The 23,719-nt window shown below is 43.9% G+C and overlaps 1 protein-coding gene across 2 annotated transcripts; it reads left to right on the top strand.

Annotated features, from left to right (window-relative positions):
- The first annotated feature begins 506 nt into the window (after positions 1–506).
- On the top strand, positions 507–23,515 carry IP6K3 (inositol hexakisphosphate kinase 3). Of its 2 annotated transcripts, XM_033152609.1 has the most exons (6): positions 507–620; positions 6,890–7,238; positions 18,941–19,151; positions 20,171–20,349; positions 21,421–21,596; positions 22,093–22,560. In XM_033152609.1, exons 2-6 carry the CDS (start codon positions 7,040–7,042, stop codon positions 22,558–22,560), a joined length of 1,233 nt encoding a protein of 410 aa, XP_033008500.1. In that variant the 5' UTR covers positions 507–620; positions 6,890–7,039. The 2 variants fall into 2 exon arrangements, with proteins under 2 accessions (XP_033008500.1, XP_033008501.1); XM_033152610.1 differs by lacking the exon at positions 507–620 and having other exon boundaries at positions 7,040–7,238; positions 22,093–23,515.
- Positions 23,516–23,719: the final 204 nt, after the last annotated feature.

The raw sequence follows: 23,719 nt of genomic DNA, 5'->3' as shown, positions 1-23,719 counted from the left end.
GCGAGCACATGTTTACGGCGGTCTGCATGCTGTGTTCATTTTATCACCAAGATCAGTGCTTCTCAAGCTGCCTGATGTGGTGTACTGGCAATGCCCCCCAAATGTGCCAGGGACAAGTACCATATTTGGTCCCTGAAGTGTCCCCACCCGACTTAGGCTGTGGTGGAGTCGCCATGGACCAGCAGCTGATGGCTCACAAACTGGCACCAGTCCGTGGACGACCACTTTGAGTAGCACTGACTTAGACAGAACAGTGTCCTTTGTAGGAAATGCAAAATATTTAAAGCAACCCACAGTCACAGGTTTTTCCTCCCATCAATGTCACAAGTGTTTTTCTTCCTTCTCCTTGTCTCCATTTAACCCCCTCCAAGCCCAGTTGCATCAGCTGTCGGCTGCACATAACAGATGCTTGTCAAGAATTTCCAAGAAGATCAGGTGACACCTTGTGTTCCAACTCGCTTCCCTCCCTTACAGCCCAGCTCACATACTGAGGCTGGACTTCCAAGCAAGGCTGCATTAGAGCAAGCAAACCACGCGGATCAACATCTCGGATGAACCTGGGACAGTTGTGAACCACCATATCCTTTGCATATACTGGTGTTTATCAAAGGAACAGCTGGGTGAGTAACTATTTTGTGCATTCACCAAGGTCTTCTTTTAGCTCTAGAGGGAAAGTTCTGATTTTGCTCTGAAATTATAGACTGTTGGGGTTGATCTTTAAACTTGGGTATGCCTCCTTCATTTGGATCAGAAAAGGTCAGACTTAGACAATGAGGATGGAATATGAATCAAGGGGGTTGAATAGGTGGAACCTACTAAGTTCAGTTCTACAAAAGTTTGCTGCATTGCTGTTCATGTTAGAGAGAATTTAGGGTGTTCTGAATATTCTTCTCTAATTCCCACTGCGTATGTGTTTCTACAATATCCCCATATTGCTCCTGAGTGAGGGAAAGGCTGCCAAATATTTGCTGACCTGCAGGTGTATTTCAATCTTAAGTGCACAGAATTTAGAATATTAGACCTTGTCTTCTATAAATATATAATAACATGCTCAAAAAGGGTATTATTTCCACTGGAAATTATAGAAGGGTCTCTAACTAGCAGGCCTTTGAGATCTAAGCCCAAGGCCATGAGATCTGCTTACACAGCTGGGTAGATTGTATTATAGCAGTCTCTGGCTGAAACACTAAACTCTTAGGTTGAGGGGTATGTTCCTCAAATCTTAACCTTAATGTTGGTTGCTGTGGCGGTGAAGAGGGAGTATTTGTTATGATGTGACCAGTTCATTCCATTAAAAAACTCTCTTGGTGATGGAACATTTTGACCAATCTGCTACTCTCTGGTTAAAAAAACCACTGCCTTTGAGATCAAATTTGTTTTGCGGTATAACAGGAGAGGTTGCTATCTGCTAGCCTAATAAATCTGTATTGACTGTCAATAAACCCATGATGTAGCCTCCAGTTCATAGCAGAATATTTCAGACCTAGCTGATACTGGAAAAGGAGGAGGAGGAGGAGGAGGAGGAAAAAAGAGAAGCACACATCCACACACCAGACAAGTAACTTAATCTCCGCTACTTGTTCTCCACGGACCCCAACTTGAAGGAAAGTCACTTTTCACATACTAATTATACACTGAGAATTAAAATAAAGCTGCAGTTGTAAGCATGTTTACTTGAAAGTTGGCTTCTTCAAAATCAATATGATTGACTACAGAGGAAAATGTGTTAACAACAGAGTGTTGAAGTGAAATAAATTTTTATCTTTCAGAAATCTGTCACTGGGGACAAATTTCTTGCCCTTTCTATGCCCCCATTCAAAAGTGATTTTCCCACCCTAGTGCTGCCACCAAATTCAGATCACAATTTGGTCTGATTGCAAGCATTATTAAAATAAGGTTACCAGACGTCCCTGTTCCCTGGGGACAGCCCCCAGATTTACAAATCAGTCCCCTCACAAAATCCTATCATCCCTAATGAAGTTGACAAGTGTCCCCGGATTCATTGGAAAAAATCTGGTAACCTTATATTAAAGACAATTAAGACTAAGGCACAGAAAAGCCTTGCAATTGGAGGTCGGCTTCACAGTATCTTTGGAGTTCATTCCAGGCCATATGCTTAGCCCCCTAATGGTTAGGGCAAGGGAGATTCCTATTCGTAGTTCTGTACCATATGCATATTTGCAAAATACCCTTCCTTTGCCTAAATTAGCAAAGGGTGATCACAGAACTTAGTGCCGAACTGGCCTAGATCCATATTGAAATTGAAAAAAAGCTGAAAGCCAGAGGCATTTTTGGGAAGATAGCTAGAAGTGTCTGCCAGCTATGGTGCAGGAAGTGGGGGGAAGCTTTTATAGCCACACACCCCAAAATATTGGCACTTGCTCAGATATATCTTATGGCAGGGGGGAGACCAAGGGACAGCTACAGAAAATTTACTAAAGGTACACAAACCACCCGCCAAAGCAACAGCAGTTCCTCCATTATCCCAAATGCCCAAGCAATCACAGGCAAAGAGATGCAGCATTTTAGCAGCATATCAATCCTGGCTAATGCCTCTCCCATCCTTGCTGTCTGCAATCCTCCAGCTTTGCAGAGCGACCATATAAATCCTTCAGTGAAGCAAACTGTATCTTTGCTTCTTGTACATGAGGGATGCTGGGACCAGGCATAAACTTTATGAACATCATATTCTTTCAGGAAAGGAAATACAAGATTAAAAGGGCTCAGAGTCTGTGCACACAAGGATTTATGGCCTTGGTGCTGGAACTTGACTCCTCACAGAGAATGAAGCTTTTCATTTTCAGCACTCTGTCACCCAAGACAGTTATTCTTTCAGATGAAGGAAAAGGAGCCAAAGTAGATTTAGAAGTACACTGAGGACTAATGCTACACATCCCGTCTTTGTACATGAAATGTCTGTATGGAAATAAGCAAAGGGCTTGCTGAAGTCAACCAAATCTTTCCCCAATATCTGCAGGGAGCTTTCGATCGGATACCAGGGCAATCTTTCAATAAAGCAACAGAGAGATGTGTCTGTCTGTCTGTCTCAGGCTGCAATGAGAGGCTGAATAACACAATGGGTGAAGCAGCTGGCTATTTTTAGGACTACCAAAGGGGCTCCGTTTACTCTGCACTCTCAACTGCTGCAAATCTGGCCTTTGGGAATAGGCTAACTAACATTTGCTTTCAAGTCTTTATATATGACTGCAAAGTTGGATGTGTAACTATTAGTGCCACCTAGCAGCAATGGAGACCACTACTTTAACACCCTGCTGTTCACAAGAAAATAACCCTGCATTTGCCACGGTACTCATTGGCGACTTACTTTGCCCATTACAGTCCTCCTTGCTTCGTTCTGAAATGGCTTCCTTTGTTTGCAGTTTTTTGGTTTGGAATAAGTGCCTCACTACAATGTGTGGCTAGTGTCTTGCTTAGTTCATCAGCTAGGAGCAAATTTGCCTAATGGGCTGCAATGCTACATGTGGGAAGGGCCATGATCAATGTGTTAAGAACATTATAAAGCCCTGTTGGATCAGACCAAAGCCCATCTAGCCCAGCATCCTGTTTATCCAGATGCCAATGGGAAAGCCTGCAAACAGGAGCTGAGCCCTCTCTCCACTCGTGACTCCTATAACTGGTATTCAGAGGCGATAGAGGCTGCAGCTCTTATGGGCTGGGAAAGGCTGGTGCCAATCACTAAGGGCTCATCTGGACTTCCCTTTGTGCTGCATTTCTCTTTCCTTTGTTCTCTTAATGGTCCATCTCCCAGGAAATCTCCTCAGCATAGACTGGCTTATGTTTTAACATTTGCTGGATCCAGGCATTAGAAGGGTCTCGCATACAGCCTAGTCCCTCCCACCCAAACTCATAACAGTATGATAGGCGAAGCTGGCCAATTAGTTTACTGCCTCTTAGTGAAGCTGCCCATGGTATCCCATCCAGCCACTGATGTAACAATTAGTTTTGGAACTCAGTAAGAACAGAAGAAGAGCCCCACTGGATCAGAGTAAAGGTTTCTCTAGCCTTAGCGTCCTCTTTCCCACAGTGGCAAGCCAGGTCCCCACAGGTAGTCCACAAAAGTCCTGCTGTGGAGCCCCAGTGACTGGCATTCAGAGGCCTGCTACTTCTGACAGTTGTTGTTGTTGTTGTTCAGTCGTTCAGTCGTGTCCGACTCTTCGTGACCCCATGGACCAGAGCACGCCAGGCACGCCTATCCTTCACTGCCTCTCGCAGCTTGGCCAAACTCATGTTAGTAGCTTCGAGAACACTGTCCAACCATCTCATCCTCTGTCGTCCCCTTCTCCTTGTGCCCTCCACAAGGGCACTTCTTTATGGAGGGCACTTCTGACAATAGAGAATGATATATAGGCATCCTAACTAGCCATGGGTTGCTTAATCTTCAATGGATTTGTGTGATCTTCATTTAAAGCCATCATCTAAATTGGTGGCCATCACCACATTCTATGGTGGTAAATTCCATATTTTAAGTGCATGGAAAAGTAGGAATTGATCTGAGGAGTCCCAGAGGCACTATTTTGTTGTATAAAGTGATTTTGTAAGGCTTGTGGAAGCCCAACTCTCAATGCTTTTAAGATAAGCATATTGACATAGTGACATCTTTAGGGACTATGTGTGGATTATAAAAGTAGATATTTTAGCCACTTTAATTATTTCAAACTTTAACCATTTTGTGTGTGATTAATAGCTTTGGGCGATTGTTTGCATTTTGACTGAATATGCCAAATTTCTATTCTATCTGTGTCTTCAACCTATGGGAGGATAAATACTATGTCTACTTAATGGCCAAGTCTACAAAGGATCAGGCAGTGATATTTTAAATTAGCATATCTGATTGAAAACAACTCTTCTTTATTTCAGTGGGACTTTCTTTCAGTTTGTCATGCTCAAATTCATTTATTTAGAAAATGTCTATTCCACATAACATTTTTCACAAGTGATTTGCAGAAATTTTAAACTACAAATACAAATAAAGATCAGAATGCAATAAATATATTATAATACATTTAAAAAATCTCAGTATTGCGCCCCAACCCTCATCCTGTTTTCTTAGAAGCCCCAGTGTATTTTACTAGATTGCACTGTGTAGATCTGCCCTTGTGCCTGATATTTAAGGGAGATTGTACAGAACCAGTCACGTACATTCTTGCCCTCTACTGGCTAAAGTTAGTATATATATTTTTCCATTACTGTTTGGGTGAGACATTTGCTTCTTTCTTGACTTTAAAACAGAACACTTTATAACATCTGATGGATCTAAACATATAGATATGTGTAGGGTAATTAATGTTTTCAAGAAGCAGGTAAATATTACATCTGCAAAAAAAAAAAAAAAATTGTTCCCAAAGTGGGAGGATGTTTTATGACATGAACAAAGCATTCCTATACACCAGTTTTTGATACTGGTGGAACAATGCCCAAAGAACCTCTACCTGAGTCAGTGGACAGTAGAGGTGCCACTAGCCCTGAATCCAGCAAGCTCCTTGCCTGCACCGCTCCAAGTCCCACCCTAAGGCAAGCTGTAGCCAGATCATATTGGTTGTCAGTACAGGATTCTGATAAATCCCTAACAATGAAGAAACAACACATGAGACAAAGTCAAAGCATCTGCTGAGCAGCATCCAACATGAACCAGATCTCGAATGGAAAAGATCCATGGATGGTTGGGTTGCCAACTAGTCAACCCAGCAGGGCTCTTGCAAATTGACAGTGGCTCAACGGACAGCAAGGATAGCGGGTTCAGTGCCTCTTGTGGCACCAGCTCCACCTTCACCTGTTGCATAACTGTCTGCCGTGGAGCTTGCATAGAATAAGTTGGCAAGCAATCTCATGGAAGAACAGCCAAGAACATCCTCAAGTCAATGCTGGTGGTCATGGGGTGGGCCTTCCTTGTGGTCAGGGGTGAATGCTGTATCTTGGGAGGGTGCCTTGAGGAGAGCAAGGGAAGACAGACAGTCCACCTCTCTCTCTGTGCCCTCCTCGGTTTTTCTATATTAAAAAAACTCAGATCAGGACATACCACACCCGTCAACAAAATGCCATCAGCAAACATTTTCCTTTCCCCCTTGCCTCACTAAGTCACATTAGGGCATATATAAATACATTGTCCTTGCAGGAGGAGGTTAAAAATAAAGAAAAGTACTGCCCTGTGACTTTACGAGGAAAAAGGAAACCTTTCCCTGTGTCCTAGTGTTAGCAGATGTGGAACATCCTGATCTGAGGTTTCTTTCGGGAAGATGGAGGTGCAGGGAGGTGAAGTAATTCCCTGAGGGAAAGGCGAAAACCACTTTTGCTGATGCCAAGATGTTAATGGGTGAGGAATGTCCTATGTGGGTTCCCCAATGCATCACTTTATTGGCAGGGAACGTCCTGATCCTGGGGTCCCAGAGACAAAGTAGAAAAGCTCATTAGCAGCTCCCCAGAAAGCAAATGGAGATTGTTCTCCCAACCAGGAGTCTCCATAAGGAGAGAGAAGGTGCTTATTAATAACTTTATGTTAGCTGGCAGTAGGAATGCCCTGATCTAGCTGCTTTCAGGGGAGCCACATTAACCTGATAGCTCTCCTAGGTCATGTTCCCTTACCTTTCTGCTCTGCCAACCTTATCCATGCAATCTAAATTGGGTCCATACCTCAAGCCTTGGAACACAGCCTGTAACTATGTCTCTAAAAGTGTGTTATGTGGAATATGCATTCATTTCCTGGCTATATAGCCTTCTCTTAGCCCAGAAATCAGTACATACAATGCTTGTGAAGTGTAGGGACTACTGCAATAGATGTCTGACCTTTATGAGAATTGCACTGGACAGTGGAGAATTGGGAGTGAGGAAGCAATTTGTTCCTGTTTTCTGACCTGCTGAATTTATGCTTTAGGTTGCAGGAAAGTTCTCAGAGGATTACTCAGCAGTGAAGAGCCTAAAGCCATCTTCTAATCCCAGCTGGAGAGAACGAAAGTCGGATTGTTTCTCCAGTCGTGGCTTAGCATCTAAGAGAGACAGGCAGAGACACAGAGAGAGCTGCACCATGGTGGTGCAGAATAATCTGGACCTTGGGGATTCTAGAAAATGGATTGTGCTGGAGCCATTTATCCACCAGGTTGGAGGCCACATGAGCATGATGAAGTATGATGACTACACCGTCTGCAAACCCCTCGTCTCCCAGGAGCAGTGGTTCTACGAGACTCTCCCTGCAGCGATGAAACGATTCACACCTCAGTACAAAGGTAGGCTCCAAGACCCCAGTATCTACTGGAAAGTAGGTCCCTTTGAATGCTGAGTAAACATAATTGAGATCAGGCCGCAAGATTCAACATTAATGCAAGAAAGAGGGTTTGCATTGTGATTGGTGTTTATTGCATGGTTCCCAGAGGGGTGCCATCTGTTGTTCCTCATCATCAGTTACCAAAGCTGAAAGAAAAGAGCGTGGTGGGGGGAACAGCAACAGTGGCGATGGGCTTTGCCAATAATGCATTTGGGTGAGGGAGGCTTGCCATCCCCTTCTTCCCCATGCAGATCAGACCACTAATAATTTTTATTGCCATCTGATCAGGGTTACAGGATTGTCAGTGCTTAGTACTCCACTGTGGGGTTCAGTGCTGTGCCTGCGTCAATCTCACAGTCACAGCCTGTAGCTGAAGACATTGTGCAAGCAGAACTAGAAACTGCTCAGTCTACAATTACACGATTGATTTCTGCAGTACAAAAACACCTGTGCCATGGAGAAATTATTTGCTGCTGAAAAGTAGCCAAAATATGTAGGCCAGTTGTTGTTTGCTGCTTGTGAAGGAAAATGAAATTTGATACACGAGTGAAAACATGGGGCTGGGTCTAACATTCGTCATGCTAAGGTTGTGTACGCATTACTGTTTACTGTGACTCCAATGGGCTCCCACTGCTGGTGTTTGAAGCCATGTATGTGTGACATTAGCCACCATCCAACTATATCCTGTAGTTTATTGAGAAGTACTGCTGATTGGTGCACTTTCTCTCAAACCAGCTTCCATCTGATTTGAAAACAAAAACCATGATTAAGCTGTGAAGGTGAAAGCAAGAAGCAGTGACTTCACCATTATAAAATGTTGCCAACTTTTTGTACAGCAGGGATGGGAACTTGTAGCCCTCTGACCAATGGTCAAGGATAATGGGAGTTGTAGTCCAGCAGCATTTGGAGAGACACAGTTTTCCCATTGCTGTTTTATCAGGTCAGGCTACAACCCATATTACTTTCATGCTAGCTGTGCCTTTGTGTGAACAAACATCTGCAAGCCCCCCCCCCAAAAAAAAGGTTGTTGTCAGGATTGCAATCTCAGATGGTCAGGAAACTTCACAGGTACATCTGGGAATGAGACATGAAAAAACAGGAGGGAAAGAGGATGGAAGGCAAGGGGGTGGATCAAGCTCCTTTCAGAGAAGGGGAAACCCATTTATAATTGAGAGGTGAGGCCTCTGGTGTCCTCCTCATTTAGAATTTCCCTGTTGACACTGAAAATATCTCACTTGTTGCAATGACTGTTTGTAAGTAATACTGCCCGGGATTCATGGTATTTATTTCCATTTGAGGAGGCCATCTGTGCACATTTCACCTCCCATAATGAGGCTGCATCTGAGAATGAGAAAAACAGGCCTATAGCTCAGCATTAATAGACACATTTTTTGTTGATAAAATGTCTTCGAAACTGCAATGGCAACAGCTACTGTTACAAGCCACCCCAACCCTTCAGCATACATGCACTTTTAGTTTTAATTCTGACAATGAGTGCTACTTGTTGACAATGGTGGGTTTGTTTCTTCTTAAGGTTGCAATTTTAATTGTCCATCCCTTTCTTCTGAATGCAGTGGTACCTCGGTTTAAGAACAGTCCGGTTTAAGAACGATTTGGTTTACAAAGTCCACAAAAGCAGAAATAGTGTCCCGGTTTGAGAACTTTACCTCGGTCTAAGAACGGAATCTGAATGGTGGAAGGGCACTGGCGGTGGGAGGCCTCATTAGGGAAAGCGCGCCTTGGTTTGAGAACGGTTTCGGTTTAAGAACGGACTTCTGGAACGGATTAAGTTTGTAAACCAAGATACCACTGTAGTGTTCTTATGCAGTTACACTGTTACATTGCCATTTCTTTGTGATCTGGCACAGACCTTTCATCAAGCACACTGAGACCATTCCAGAAGCACTTCCGCCCCCTTGCTCAGCAATAATTTGATCTTTTCTTTAATGAGACCCCAAGGGTTCTCCTACAGAGCTAGGCTGCCATCTTGAATTGGATTAGAGAGAAACAGGTGCTTGTTTGGCAGTCCCTCTTCTTGGCAGGAACCCCCCCCCCAAAAAAAAATCAGTGAAGTCTTCTTGCATAAGGTTAATATATTCATGCTGCTGTAGTCAAATAAGCTGGTGCACTTCTGTGACTAAGAAGAGCATGACCCGGGAAGGCCAAATGATGTCTCTTCTATTAACTCACTAGGTGGTCTTAGGCAGGTCAACCACCGTCAGCTTCAGCTACTCCTCCTCCCAGCCTGCAATATGGGGTTGTTGTCAGGATTACTGATAATAATGGATTGTATCCAACTAAAGTCTGCTCTGAGTTGGACCAGCATTGGATACAACCCTACATATGTGATGTGAAGCTTTAAAATACTCCATTAAGTGCTATATACATGCTATGTAAAGATGGAAAGATGGAGGGCACAAGGAGAAGGGGACGACAGAGGATGAGATGGTTGGACAGTGTTCTCGAAGCTACTAACATGAGTTTGGCCAAACTGCGGGAGGCAGTGAAGGATAGGCATGCCTGGCGTGCTCTGGTCCATGGGGTCATGAAGAGTCGGCCACGACTGAACGACTGAACAACAACAACATGCTATTTATTATTAACTCAAGGTGAATGTCAAGGTGAATCACCTGTCTCCATTAGCAACTTGCTGGAAGGCTGTGCTTGTTTAGATGTGAAATCCAAGGTCTTAGAAAGCAAAGTCATGGGGGCAGGGCAGGCAGATGGAATCATCATCAGCCTAAACAACATTAACACTCAGCATTGATCTTTGCCCATTTCCTGCTCTCCTAAGTCACATAGTAAGGTGAGCCAAGATACATGACACCAGGCATCTTGTCTGAATCTAACTGGCCCTGGGGATCATGTGTCTAGAGCTGATCGTCTCCTCTCTCCCAGAGAGGTAGCACATGCTCCAGAAGGCAAATTCCACCATTTCTCAGCTCACCAACAGTAATGCTTGCTCTAAAGTGCGGGGTGGGGGAAGTTCTGACTTCTTTTTTAAGCCTAGGAGAAGGAAAAGTTATTCATCTGATGCTAAAAAAAGACTATTAAAAAGGTACCAGGCAAACCTCTCAGGGGAGGTGATTCCATAGCTAGGGGTCTATCCCTGAAAAGACCCTCTCCCTTACTTCACTGGGTGGGGGTGCTCAGAACTGGGCCTCTGAAGAGGACCTCAAATATATACAGGCATGGGCATAGCCAATACTTAACTGAGGTTCAGCCCCCTCTAAGATGAAGTCTGCCCCCTCCCAACATAAATCCTGGATACACCCATGTATACAGGAAAAAGTGTATATGAGTTTATCACACCAGTGCTTCACAGTCCTCACTAGCTCCCAATCTGTTTCTGAGACCAATTAAAAATGGCAGTGTTGACCTTTGAAAGACCTACACAGTTTTGGACCAGGGTACCTGAAGAGTTGTCCATCACCACATGAAGCTACCTAAACCTTAAAGTTCTCTTTGAAGGGCCTTCTCCAGATGCCCCTGCTGAGTGAGGTACAGTGGGTTTCTACTGGGGAAAGTGCTTTTTCAATGGTGGTGCCATAGCTGTGAAATGCCAGCCTTGGAATATCACGGTATCTTTTCTGATTTTTGGCTGTGACCTGGTTTTCGGTGTTCATCCTTACATGGGCTACACGACTGATTTTATGTTCTTTGTTTTCTGTGGATGAACATGTTTGGTGTATTTGTTTTGATTTAAAGGATTTTATAGTGTTGTTGTTGTAAATTGCTTGGGGACTTTTCCTGTGTGAAGCAATTCATAAACTGGATGAGCTCAACCGAACTGAATTTTTGGTGCCAAGCAAAGACCTTTTCCTGGGATTTTTAATCAGCTAGTTTCTGAGTCCCTATTACCGGTCCCACATGTTGTTGTTTTTTCAAATGTATGAATTTTTAGCTTGTTTTTAATTCTGTTACAAGTTGCCCTGAGAACATAGCTGTCAACTTTTCCCTTTTTTAAAGGGAAATTCCCTTTTTCCGAATAGGATTCCTCGCAAGGAAAGGGAAAAGTTGACAGCTATGCCTGAGAACCAGGCTGTTGGAAGGCCTATAAGTACTTGGGAAAGCATAGATACACATATACATAGTTAAGAGATTAAAAAGAAACAAATTAGGAATCTAGAAGCATGCTTCTTAAAATCTAAAAATAGAATTTTGTTACTCTAATCTACACAGACCCATGATAAAATGTGTTTCGAATGAAACATCTGTGAAAGAAGAGAGAGCCTTGAAGATCTAAAACAGCTTGTAATCAATACATTTTCAAAATAGGATCAGGGAAGTGAAATATCAATATGTATTATGGGATAAGAGGCTCTTAAACTGATATTCTTCTATCAAACGCTTTGCTGCCTGCCTTAACCAAAAAGTTATTATTTTGCTCACTCCCATTATTTTTTCTAAAGTACGTTAAAAGCAGTTCAGCTCGCACACTTCCTCCACTGTTGTTAATTAACTTCCCCCTGGTGACTGTAAGTAAAGCAACAGAAGACAACACTGCCCCAGCCAAAACTCCTTATGCCTCCACCTCTCTCTCTCTCTCTGAGGCAAGATAAAAAAAGCATTTCCCTCATGCCCTGGGCTGGCAGATTTCCATGGCAGCATAACATATAGCGGTTTTAGAGAAAGCACCTGCATTTTAAGGCTTCTGTTTTAGCTCAGCCACTTGCCAATATTTTCTCTCGGATATGCGAGGTGTTCCCTATTCATGACCCAGTAAAGGCAACTAACACTCCCTCAATGACCACTTGAGAAACAGCCTCAGGATGTATCTCTTCACTTTAAAAACAATTTTACATCTCCACAGTTCCAGCGATGAAGCCATGAACCTTGTCTGAGGATCAAAACCCCTTGCAGATTTTTGTCTTGTCTCATGTCCCTTTCTTTGTTGTTGTTGTTGTTTAGTCGTGTCCGACTCTTTGTGACCCCATGGACCAGAGCACGCCAGGCACTCCTGTCTTCCACTGCCTCCCGCAGTTTGGTCAGACTCATGTTGGTAGCTTTGATAACACTGTCCAACCATCTCGTCCTCTATCTTCTCCTTGTGCCCTCAATCTTTCCCAACATCAGGGTCTTTTCAGGGAGTCTTCTCTTCTCATGAGGTGGTCAAAGTATTGGAGCCTTTCTTTAGTTTGTACCTTATTGTCCCTTTCTTTAGTTTGTACCTGCTGTCTGCATGCTGACATTCCCCAACTCAGGAGTTGGGGGAGGCAGGGAAGGCAGAGGAATTTTCATGGCACAAGTCTGATCCCAGGGTGGGTTGCACCCAGCCTGCTGCTTGAAATGGCAGGCAGGATTGTTTACTCATGAGTAGGTCTGCCATCAGTTGGATGCTTCAGATATAAATATTTCAGTCAATGACCAGTAGAGAAGATAAAAAGGAAACAAAGCACATAAAACACAATAAAATTTGTTAAGTATAATATTAAATGTGAAGTTTAAAACAATGTAAGATTTTTTAAAAAAAAACTAAGGAGAAATATGAAATAATTATTTTTAAATGGAATAAAACAAGGTAATGTACTAATCATTCTAAAATTACAGTAATACAAGATAATGTGCAGCAAATTTTTAATTTTTTATTGTATATTTCACTCCCAGGGAGAGGCACTTTTGGCATTTCCTGCTTCAGCTGCCAAAAACACTTGGCCAGCTTTGGTTAATATTTACCTTAACGTGGAGGGAGGGGGTGTCATTAGTTGTTCAGCCTCAGACAGCGAAATATCTTGGGCTGGCTCTGCTCTTTTCCATTGGGAAAAATCATAGCCTAAATGTCAAATGGAATACCTGTGCACTCTCTGGCTTGGATTCACCAGTGTGGCTGCACCTTGGTTCTATTTTTATACACCCTGAAGGCTTCACAGAGGCCTAGGGACCATTGCGTAAGAATGCCATTTTGCAAAACTTTGCTTGACTATCGCTACAATCTAGGCTGCAACCATATGTACTTAGGAGTTCAGTAGGACTTACTTCAGAGTAAACATGCATATAATTGCAGTCCCTGTTTACAGAGACGACAGCTGCTTGTATGCATTTCCAACAGGAAAAATGACCTTGAGACATGTTTGCTTCTCTCTCTCTCTCTCTCTCTCTCTCTCACACACACACACACACACACAAACACTTCCCTTCCCCAAGGCTGCCTGCTGAGAACTACTGAGAAATTACAGATTTGTTTTTCAGGCCGGGTTCTTCCCAGTTTCAAATTGCACATGGCAGTAAATAAATGTGCCTATTAATTTAAAAATATACACACAAGAATGGAGCTAGGGAGCTACATAGCAAAACAGCTTCTGAGAATTGCTGAGATGCTTCTAGCATGCTGATACCTTCGATAAATACTCCCTGCCTGACTAATTTGCTATACACATACCCCAACTGAATCATCAGGGGTACCAAAATGAAGGCTAAACCAAGCCTTCAGGATGTAGAAATCTGGTAACAGCTTTTGCCCCTTCGGTGATACATTCTAAACTGTAGCAAAGCCCATTGCAGAAGCTCATGCACTGAACTGGAGTTGCATGTGCTGGTGGTTTTTTTTATCATATGTTGCACATACCAGTGAAATGAGGTGCCTTGAATCTCTTGGCTAGTTTTGTTGCAACTGATTAACACGCCTCCCCTCCCCTTCTCTGGAATATGTGGCAATTAATCCGCTAACCCATTTTTCCACTGAGCTTTGCCATAAAAATACTGGTTGGCCATTCCAATTAGTATACACCAGTTGCATCAGGTCAAGAGAAATAGGCTGTATTTGCAAAAAGTGTGGGTCCCAATCAATTGGTCCCAAACCTCCAAATGTACTGGTAACTGTTGAGAGATGGAAATAAACTATAGGGAAGTGGCTCCCACACTGCTGCTTTAACTTATGAAGGGTCAACTCGCTTTGGATTTCTCAGAGTTTTGCAACTAGCTTATTGATCATTGGGAACAAAGTTTAACAAGTATAGGTAGGATACAGAACCTCTCGTTCAGAGGTTTCCAAGAACAATTTGAGCTGGCATTCATTACAGATACCTACAGAATAGGATGCTTTGCCTCAAGTTGGACTGCATGGTCCTTCAGATACCTTCCAAAATTTCTGATTCTGTTCTAGTGCATGAGTTTTAGGTTATACAGCCATTCCGTGTCTATTCCCTCCTCCTCATTTGGCAAACACACACACACACTGATTGATTCATGAACAAAAATAGATCTGGTGTTTCCCCCCTCCCCACCTCTTAGGGTATATAGCCAGAGTCAGGACCAAGAATTTCTGCATGTTGAGAGCATGTTAGTTCAGCATTCCCAACACCCCATAATCAAGAGGTGGAAATCATACTGATCTCAGATTGTCTCAGATTGCTGAAAATAAGAGACCTTTACAGGAAAATCCCACAGTGCATGGTGACTCTTCTTTCAAGTACCTCTATCTCTGCTTTTGGTTTAACTCTGCAGCACAGAAGCTATCTGCTATGGGAGCAGCCCTTCAAGCACAGCCATATATCTGTGCTGGTCTTATATTTTGAGCAGCTGTGAAAAAGAGGAGGGCCCCAGGAGACTTAGTGCTGATCACCAGGAGACAACAGCTGCTTAGTATATCTGAGTCAGGCTAGGGAAGCATCTTGAATGTGAAATACATGCAGAACTAGGTTAGTAGATTAAGAAGATGCTGTGCATATGAGCACCCCCCCCCCCCCCGTTAAGACAGTGGACAGATAACAGCTCCTGGAGTTAGCGGTGCAGGAGATTACCTACAAAAATACATTTAGGGTGCAATCCAAACTCTCAATCTGCCCTGCTGGAGAAGGATGTTGGATGGGGCAGAGGTCTCCATCCACCCAGCCCACAATAGCTCTGCCAGCATGTGCAAAGAGAGCTCTGTCTGCCGAAGCCGCAGGCAGGTGTAAGTTCTGCCAGTGGGCTTCCAGTTTCTGGCAGCTTAGGGAAAGCCCCAAAATGGGGCATTGAGGGGCAGGTGAGGTACTGAGCAGGCTCAGGATCTGCTGCATCTTTAGCCAGACTCACTGTTGCCGTTTGATGGCGTCAGGCGCCATCCAGGCTCTGTTCCTCCCTCATAATCCCACCACTGCTTGGCCAGGGTTTTGGATTCCTCTGCCAGTCATCAAATATTGACAAAATTGATTGGATGTTGGCTACCTCCAGGTTTTGGAATAGAGAAGAAAACCAGGTCCTCATACTTCATCAAATCTCCCACACTCGGTATCTGTGGAAGGGGCTAATATGTGGAGCAACTTCTGTAAAATGGCTGCCAACACACAGCCACAGGGCAGAAGGGTGCCAGTTGGCAACCCTGCTCTGTCCCGAGTCCCCACCAGAAGATTTGGAAGCCTCTGAGCACTGCTGTGAGCAGCTCACATGGCCCAGAGGAATCCTGACTAATCCTCAAAGGGCAGTCACTATGCAAAAGGCTCTTCAGCCGGCCCCCCACAGTGTGGAAGTCGGAGCTGGGGATGAAAAGCGCCATGCTGTGCCTGAAGGAAGAGGGACAACTGCTGTTGGCCTTTCATCCAAAGGTCAAAGCTGCCTCCTCTGCAAGCCATGCCCGAAAGCAATCTGTCATTTGAGATGTTCTGGGCTGCAACTGTGATCACTCAGGCTTTATTGGGAGTGCAGTAAATATGTATGTAAAAGGTTATCCAGCTGGCACTTCAGCCATGTGAGTCCCATTGAAGTCAGCAGGAAGGAACTTCGCTGAAATACAGGGTGCAAGTTTGGCACAGTAGATTAGGGACTCTCTCTTTGGGGCTGCCTTGTCACAACCCATGGCTTAATCCTATACCTTAGTCCTGATTTTCACAGTATGGGATGGCTCTCCAGGTAGTTGCCTCGCAGCCCCAGTTTGGATATAGGATATTGAAGGTTTATCCATTCATACAGGCCACAATTCTTCTGGTATCTGGTATAACACCACTTGAGACTCTTGAGAGTCCCATGGACTGCAAAAAGATAAAACCTATCCATTCTGAAGGAAATCAGCCCTGAGTGCTCACTGGAAGGGCAGATCCTGAAGTTGAGGCTCCAGTACTTTGGCCACCTCATGAGAAGAGAAGACTCCCTGGAAAAGACCCTGATGTTGGGAAAGATGGAGGGCACAAGTAGAAGAGGACGACAGAGGATCAGATGGTTGGACAGTGTTCTCGAAGCGACTGGTATGAGTTTGGCCAAACTGCGGGAGGCAGTGGAGGATAGGGGTGCCTGGCGTGCTCTGGTCCATGGGGTCACGAAGAGTCAGACACGACTGAACGACTGAACAACAACAAATAGCACCACTTGCAAACCTGAGGTTCTGCCCTCCAGGGGGGGGGGGAGAAAAGGCATTTGGGCTGGAATTTATCTGATCTCTACAACCAGCCCTTGTTAGACGAGCCTCTTCTCTTTCTTCCCTCTTTCTCTTGCTTTATTACCCTTGGTTTTCCTTGAGGAAAGGACATGCCATTTTGGCTTACGTTGTTTCTGAATGGCGCTATATAAAACAAAAAGAAAATGTGGATGCAGTTTTTGGGGCGGGGGTCAGCAAAGTACTCTGCCACTCTGCAGTTAGTGCAAGGCAGCTTTTTAATTGTGCAAACATGCATTTCAAAAACCACTTCGAAACAGCATCTGTTTGTTTCTTTTTACAACAACAAACAACCTCAGCTGCAGCATCACAAGGCGTAGCAGACAACTCATTTGGAACTACTGCCCTCCCAAACTATTATTACTGTTATTATTATTCTTGCATTTATATCTTGTCATCTTTTATCCAAGGAGCTCCAGGTGGCATACATGCTTCTACCCCCCCCCCTCATTTAATCCTCGCAACAACCCTGTGAGGAAGCTTAGGTTCAAAGGCAGCGACTGGCCAGGGAACTTCATGGCCAAGGGAGGATTTGAACTCTGGTCTCCAGCACTCTAACCACTACACCACAATGGCTCTCACGGGTTTAAGGATCAGGGATAAGAGCAGGCATTCTGCCCATGGACTATTCTGAGCGTTTAGCCTTTGGGACATGGCAAGTTAAAACCCAAATAAACAAACGAACAATAATGAGGGCTATTTTGGTACGATACCGTCACACTTGTTCCTGCTTGGAATATCCTGCTTTAAAATATTCCAACAACAAGATCCGCTGTCTTAAGTATGCCAGACCTTGCTTTCGTTTTCCATGGTGTTTTATTTTAGGGCAATACCTATTGCCACACATGTGAAATCTGAGCAATGTGGGTAAGGGCCTGTGCTATTTTAGAGCATGCAAAGCAGCAGATCTCATATATAAAGGAAATGCTAAAGGGTAGATAATAATACCGCTTACCACTGCTTTAGTCCCAGTTACAGATGAGAGGGAAGCCGAGGTTGGGGGGGGGGCAATCAAGCTTGAAGAACTCTTGCAAGTTTCCTGATTTCAGGAACTGTTTTTTTTTTTTTTTATCTGATTGCCTTATTTGAAGGTTCGGGTTCTGCACAGGAACAGTTACTAACAGTGAAGTAAAGTTGTGTATGTGCCTTAAAATCAAACTGCTGCTGAACTCCTGTAAATCGGGAGTTGGGATCAATTTGAAGTGCAGGAAGAGAACACTGAACTCATACTTTATTCTCTTAAAACACCTCCCCTAGCCATTTCCCCCCAGTGGAAATGCTGAATGTAACTTCCACTGAGAGAGACAGAGATAGGAAAAGCAGCTTCAGGTTAGGGGAGGGTTCAGCACTCACTTCTCGCCCCCACCCATGCTGCACTTTAAGTCATTTGCCCCACACTCCAGTTTATAGGATAGATTTCAGTGTTGGAATGGAGATGAAGGGAAAAGGCATTTCAGAGAGGTCAAGTACTGTTTTCTGACGCATGCCAGGGAACACGCTTGACTCCTGAAAGTCAAAGATCTAAACAGAACTAGCTTAGAACTGTCTGTAGCTTCCTATGCAACTACAAATGCTTTCGTAAGTTCTCTTCACACAATATAGCCACACTCCCCACAAAGAGCAGGTTCATAGTGTGAGGGTGCTTCTGGATCCATCTTTGTTGCTAGAGGCCCAGATGACCTCCAAAGCTAAGTGTGCTTCATGCAATATTGCCGGGACAGCTCAGCTGGTAGAGCATGAGATTCTTAATCTCAGCGTCCTGAGTTTGAGCCCCACATTGGGCAAAAGATTCCTGCATTTTTTGACCCTTGTGGTCCCTTCCAACTCTATAGTTCTATGATTATATGATAGCATCCCAAGAACTCACAGCCATTTCATTTTTGCCCTAACCAAACGTAGATAATGGCTTCACAAGTTATCTATGGCGTACTAACCAAATTCACAAACGAAGGGTGGGATCCAACATTGCATTGTGATGAATGCTCCATCTGCACAAGCATTGCAGCTTGCCAGGTGGAACAACCCCACCTCACATGCTATTCTTAGGGGTTCCCCTGATTCCCTAGAGCTAATTTTGGGGGGTCCATTTCCATTGGGGGAGGGGAATCCCTGTTGTGCAAATGGGGTTTATTAGGTGAATTCCACCCTAAGTAATTTGGAGGAAACCAATATTTGCAGAGGTTCTCAGCGGAAGTAAATTGGAACAGTGACTGACTGTCTCGTTAAAAGTACTTAATTCTGAACTTTTTTTGCTCCTCCCAGCACCTATATACTGTACTTCTATCTCTCACATTTTCATTTTTGTCTTTCCTTTAAAGGTATTGTTTCTGTACATCTCAAGAAGGACAGCATGGGCAATTTGAGCCTCATAGCCTGCCCGCAAACGGATAACCGCAGTTCCCTGGACAATACCTCCAAGGAGTCTTCAATGACAATTTGGCAGAAGCTCAACCAGGCAAACACCAGCAGTGGTGACCACACGTTTGTCAAATGGAATCATGGCCCACTCACAAACACCGCCAAAGACAGGTAAGGAGCCCACCTCCAGCAAAACATGCACCTGTGCAATGCCCCTGCTTCACAAAGCAGCAGCGAACACACCTGGGTTGAACTCAGGTTGTCCTCATCCTCGAGGGTAGCTCAAGAAATGGGAATTCCACATGGAAATAGGAACTGCACATAACATTAGTCTATCCCAAGGGATGCAAAAGCACTGAGAGCAATTGGGAACACAGTCAGCTTTCACACTGCGGGACGTAACTCTTTTCAGTGGCAAAGTCCTTGTTTAAAGCATCACATGTTGAACAGAAGTTAGTTCACTTGGCTTCAGTAAGGGGCCATATCTCCTTCCACCATAAACTAAACCAGGAATGAAGAACCATGTTGTCTGAGGGCTGCATTCCTGTCTGGGCAACTTTCCAAAGGCCCACATGGCAGTAGTGGTTAGAGGCCAGAGGTAAAAATGGACACGGCAATGGATGTAATTTTTACCTTTGTTGGGTAGTTTCTGCACACACCTTTCTATTCTCTATGCAGACATGCAAGAGGCACCATCAGAGTTCAAGGACACATTCCAGCCAGGCTTAGAAATATGCACTAAGTTTTACTGGTGTCACTGGCGCTTACGCATGTTTAACTTACACAATTTCAACTTTGCATGATTGCAAACCAGCCAGTTGAAATCACACAAATCAAATGCATGGAACACAGAGAGCTTCAGAGCTTTGTCTTGCGCAGGGTTTTCCCAGTGCGTAAAAAAATCCACTTGAGAGCCTCTCAGGCAAGGTGGAGAGCTTAAAAGCCTTGCTTGGGGGGGGGGGGTTTAAGACCAGCATGCCATCTCCATAAGGTAAGGTTGCCCATGTGGCAGTTCCAAGGGGTTGCTGCTTGGACTATACATGTTTTTGTGTATACATGCCATCTCCAGAACGTAACCCCTGTGAGTTACCTGCAAACATGTTTAGGCTCAGGGTCTGATGATGGGCTTTTACTTCAAGATAGTAGGCTAATCATATCCCCCCCTCCTTTTTCTTTTGCATTGTGCACAGCTGCCAGGGGAAAACGGTATTACAGACAGACCTTCAGTACCACAGAGACGTGTCTTCAATTATGGAGGATGCCAATGGGAACCAGCCAGAAAAGAACAGCTATAATCCCTGGGGACTGTACTGCCATAAACAGCATCTAAACCGCATGTCTTCGAAGTATAATGAGAACAAACTTCATCGTATCTTTTTCCTAGCTGTTTTTCTACATTTTATTTTATTTTTATAATCCCAAGGTTGCAATGCAGAACTCCCAGTATCCCTTTCACTTTTAATAATAGATGAGCATTTCAACATACATATATATATCGTGGATAATTTGTTCTAGTTTTAGGCTCTAGTAGTACTGGATAAAATAGAAATACATAAGGAACAATCTAGTAAAGTTTAGTCATAATAAGTAATGGCATTTGTTTCAGTGGGACTAGGGCTGGAACACTTACCTGTACTTGGGAGTAAGTGCATGGAACTCAATGGGACATACTTACAAGCAGGCAGGTATCACAGTGTTAGTCACAACTAATATATGCTGGATTTTGCCCACATTCCCAAGCTCTGTATGAACCTTGTCTCAAAAATACTGAAACAATAAATTGAAAAAATGCAAATAAATGTTTATTTATATTATTTCTAGCCCACCTTATGACAGATGTTCTCTGTCACAATGTGCCATGTTCACAATATCGGAGGGAGGAGAATTGCATCTCATAGATTCTTAGCTTCACTGTTTTATTTCATGTATATGAAGCTGAGTTTCAAAATATGAAAAGCTGAGTTTTGCACTCCTCTAATACCACTTTGACAATATTTAAAAGCTATGCATTCAAATGTAAAAGTTTCAAAGAGAAGTTTCAAGCAGTCTGGATTTGCTCGGATTTTCCTTTGAGCTCTACTTTATCTCACTCAGTGAAAAAGGGGGGGGGGGGAAGAGTCTACATGCACAAAAATCTGTCCTAAGTCATGTAAGACCCAGCTCCTGATACACATCTCAAAACCCAATCATGTAATAAGAACTTCCTGTCAACCTTTATGCATTGGTTGGTGTCCTTTATACCTGGAAAGCCTCCACCGGTCTTTAGCAGTGACTGAAAATGATGGACAGCTCAGAGACAGTAGAACATCCCTAGGATAAATGAGTTGAGCTGGATACAAAAAGCTGGTCAGGGGAGCTAGCGCAGGTGGGCTGCAAAGTTTTGCTACAATTGTAAACCTAAGTAAAAAAAAAAAAAAAATTCCTTAACTCATGTGTCCAGAATTTTTGTTGCTTGAAAATGTGGTATCCAAATATAAATGCCCTTGCATTCTGGACTTAAAGATGGGAACCAGACAGCATGGTGATGATGCATCAGAAGAGAAGAAAGCACGCCAAATAAAGAAGTGTGAACAGAGCACATCAGCATCCCTTGGTGCCCGTATTTGTGGGATGCAGGTAAGAACAGCTCATTCTAGTGTTTCAAAAAAAGAAAAGAAGCACACAGAGGTGTGTCACCAGAGAGTACATTCTTCAACGGTACAAAGAAATAGGGCTTGGAATGAAACTATAATATATACCAACTGGGAATGTAGTGTTAGAAAAAAATAACATTATTGATTTTACAACTCTGCTTTAGCCTGACTCATTCCTATTTTTAAAAAATGAGATAATAAACCTGAAATATTTGTTGATTTGTGAAGGTTGTCTAGCATAGAAAAGCGAAAGATACCTCCTAAATATTATATCTTTAAAAAAAAAAAAACTTCCTACTTCTTTATGCAAAAACAGAGTACAGTCCTCATGTTGTTGAAAATCAGTAACAAAATCCCCTCAGAGTAACTGTTGTTGCTAAAACAATTAAGATTCCTGTAACGCCCTAAAAATAAGAACAGCCTATCAAAAATAACTTCTCAAACGGCTAATGTGTTGTCCTTTGTTCTTTTTTCCCAAGGTCTACCAGGCAGACACTGTTCAATATCTCTGCAAAGATAAGTACTATGGGCGGAAACTCTCACCGGACGGCTTCAAGCAAGCCCTCTTGCAGTTCCTTCATAATGGGAACCGCCTCCGAACGGATCTTGTGGAACCCATTGTGTCTCAGTTGAAGGCTCTGCTGTCGGTCATCAAAAAGCAGAACTCTTACCGGTTCTACTCCAGCTCGCTTCTCATAAACTACGAGGGCCTGGAGAAAGCAACGCCTTCAGACAATCACCCTCAGGGACACTGTCAGCATACTAGCTGCTCTGTTCCACATGGAAACAGCCACCCCAAAGTGGATGTCCGTATGATAGACTTTGCTCATACAACCAACAAAGGCTCTAGGTTTAATCACACCGTCTATGAGGGACCAGATCATGGCTACGTTTTCGGTCTAGAAAACCTAATAAAAACTTTTCAGAGTATCTCTGTGGGAGAATGACAACGGCTGAACTACCGAGAGACCTTGTGGCTGTAAAAGGCACACCCCGTACTTCAGAGCAATGGCTCTCCCAGCAACTATGTCACAGCCAGAGTTTTGAGGGGTGAACTGGACAGCTTATTAGGAAAAACTCTGAAGATACTACATGCTACTGTGGATTACACAGAATCCATCATACCTGCGATCCATAAGAAGGTTATTGCCCTTCCTTGTTTTAACGTCGTCCATTCATATCATTTCTCAGCTAGAAGGAAATGTTACTTGAAAATCATTTTAGGACTTGTTCATAAAGCACCATTTAGACTTGCAAGGCCAACAGAGGCCAAACACATGCCGTGCTCCTGAAAAGGGTGGTGTAGATGGTTTAGCAAGTCCTTAAAAACCTCCAGCTTTACATTTTAATTCACTGTTTGATGGGCCAAGGACTTTCAATAAAGCAATCAGATGACAACCATGCTCCACAAGCTCAGCCACCACCAAACTCTGGCACTTTAAAAACGGGCTGTAGATCAATTCCTTGATTCTTTATATTCCATACCAGAGTGTGTGGGAAAGTATTCTCCAAGGAATCTACGTGTCAGCCAAAAGGAGTGAGTGAGGAAAGCAATAAAAAGCAGAAGTAGAAGCAGGCAGGGGTGAGATAGCCCCTCCTGGAATAAGGCAGTGCTTTCAAAGGTTCTCTGATGGAAGAGCTAGAAGGGCTGTTATGGAGAGGGTGCAAAATCTGTGTAATAACAGTCACAAATGAATTCATGTCATGGCTTTTTATATTGGAGAGGCATCACCTGAGGAATTAGACAGGGCTTGAAGACATGTGTGCACAGATATCAGGGTTAGGGCCCAGAGGAGGAGCTAGCTGCTCCGGCACCCAGAGCGCCGCATATGCTGTGCACCTGGGGGCAGGGCCATGGGGGCAGGGCAAACATCTCAGGGGGAGAGACACCCATGGTGGGCTGCTTTCAGGGGGAGAAGGGAGCCGTGCCGCTTTGCCAGCAGCCTTCCCCCCCCCCTCTCTCTCTTCCTTTTGCCAGCTCGGGGGAGGCTCCCCCCCAAAGCAGCCTGGGAGCAGGGGGCAATGGCACATTGCCCGCTCGCAACTCCCAAGCCTCCCCCGAGCTGTCAAAATGAAGGGGGAAGTCTGCCAGCAAGGCGGCGCAGC

The sequence above is a fragment of the Lacerta agilis genome, chromosome 6 (assembly GCF_009819535.1).
Source record: "Lacerta agilis isolate rLacAgi1 chromosome 6, rLacAgi1.pri, whole genome shotgun sequence".
In the NCBI taxonomy this organism is placed as follows: Eukaryota; Metazoa; Chordata; class Lepidosauria; order Squamata; family Lacertidae; genus Lacerta; species Lacerta agilis.
This window is presented reverse-complemented; position numbering and strand designations above follow the sequence as displayed.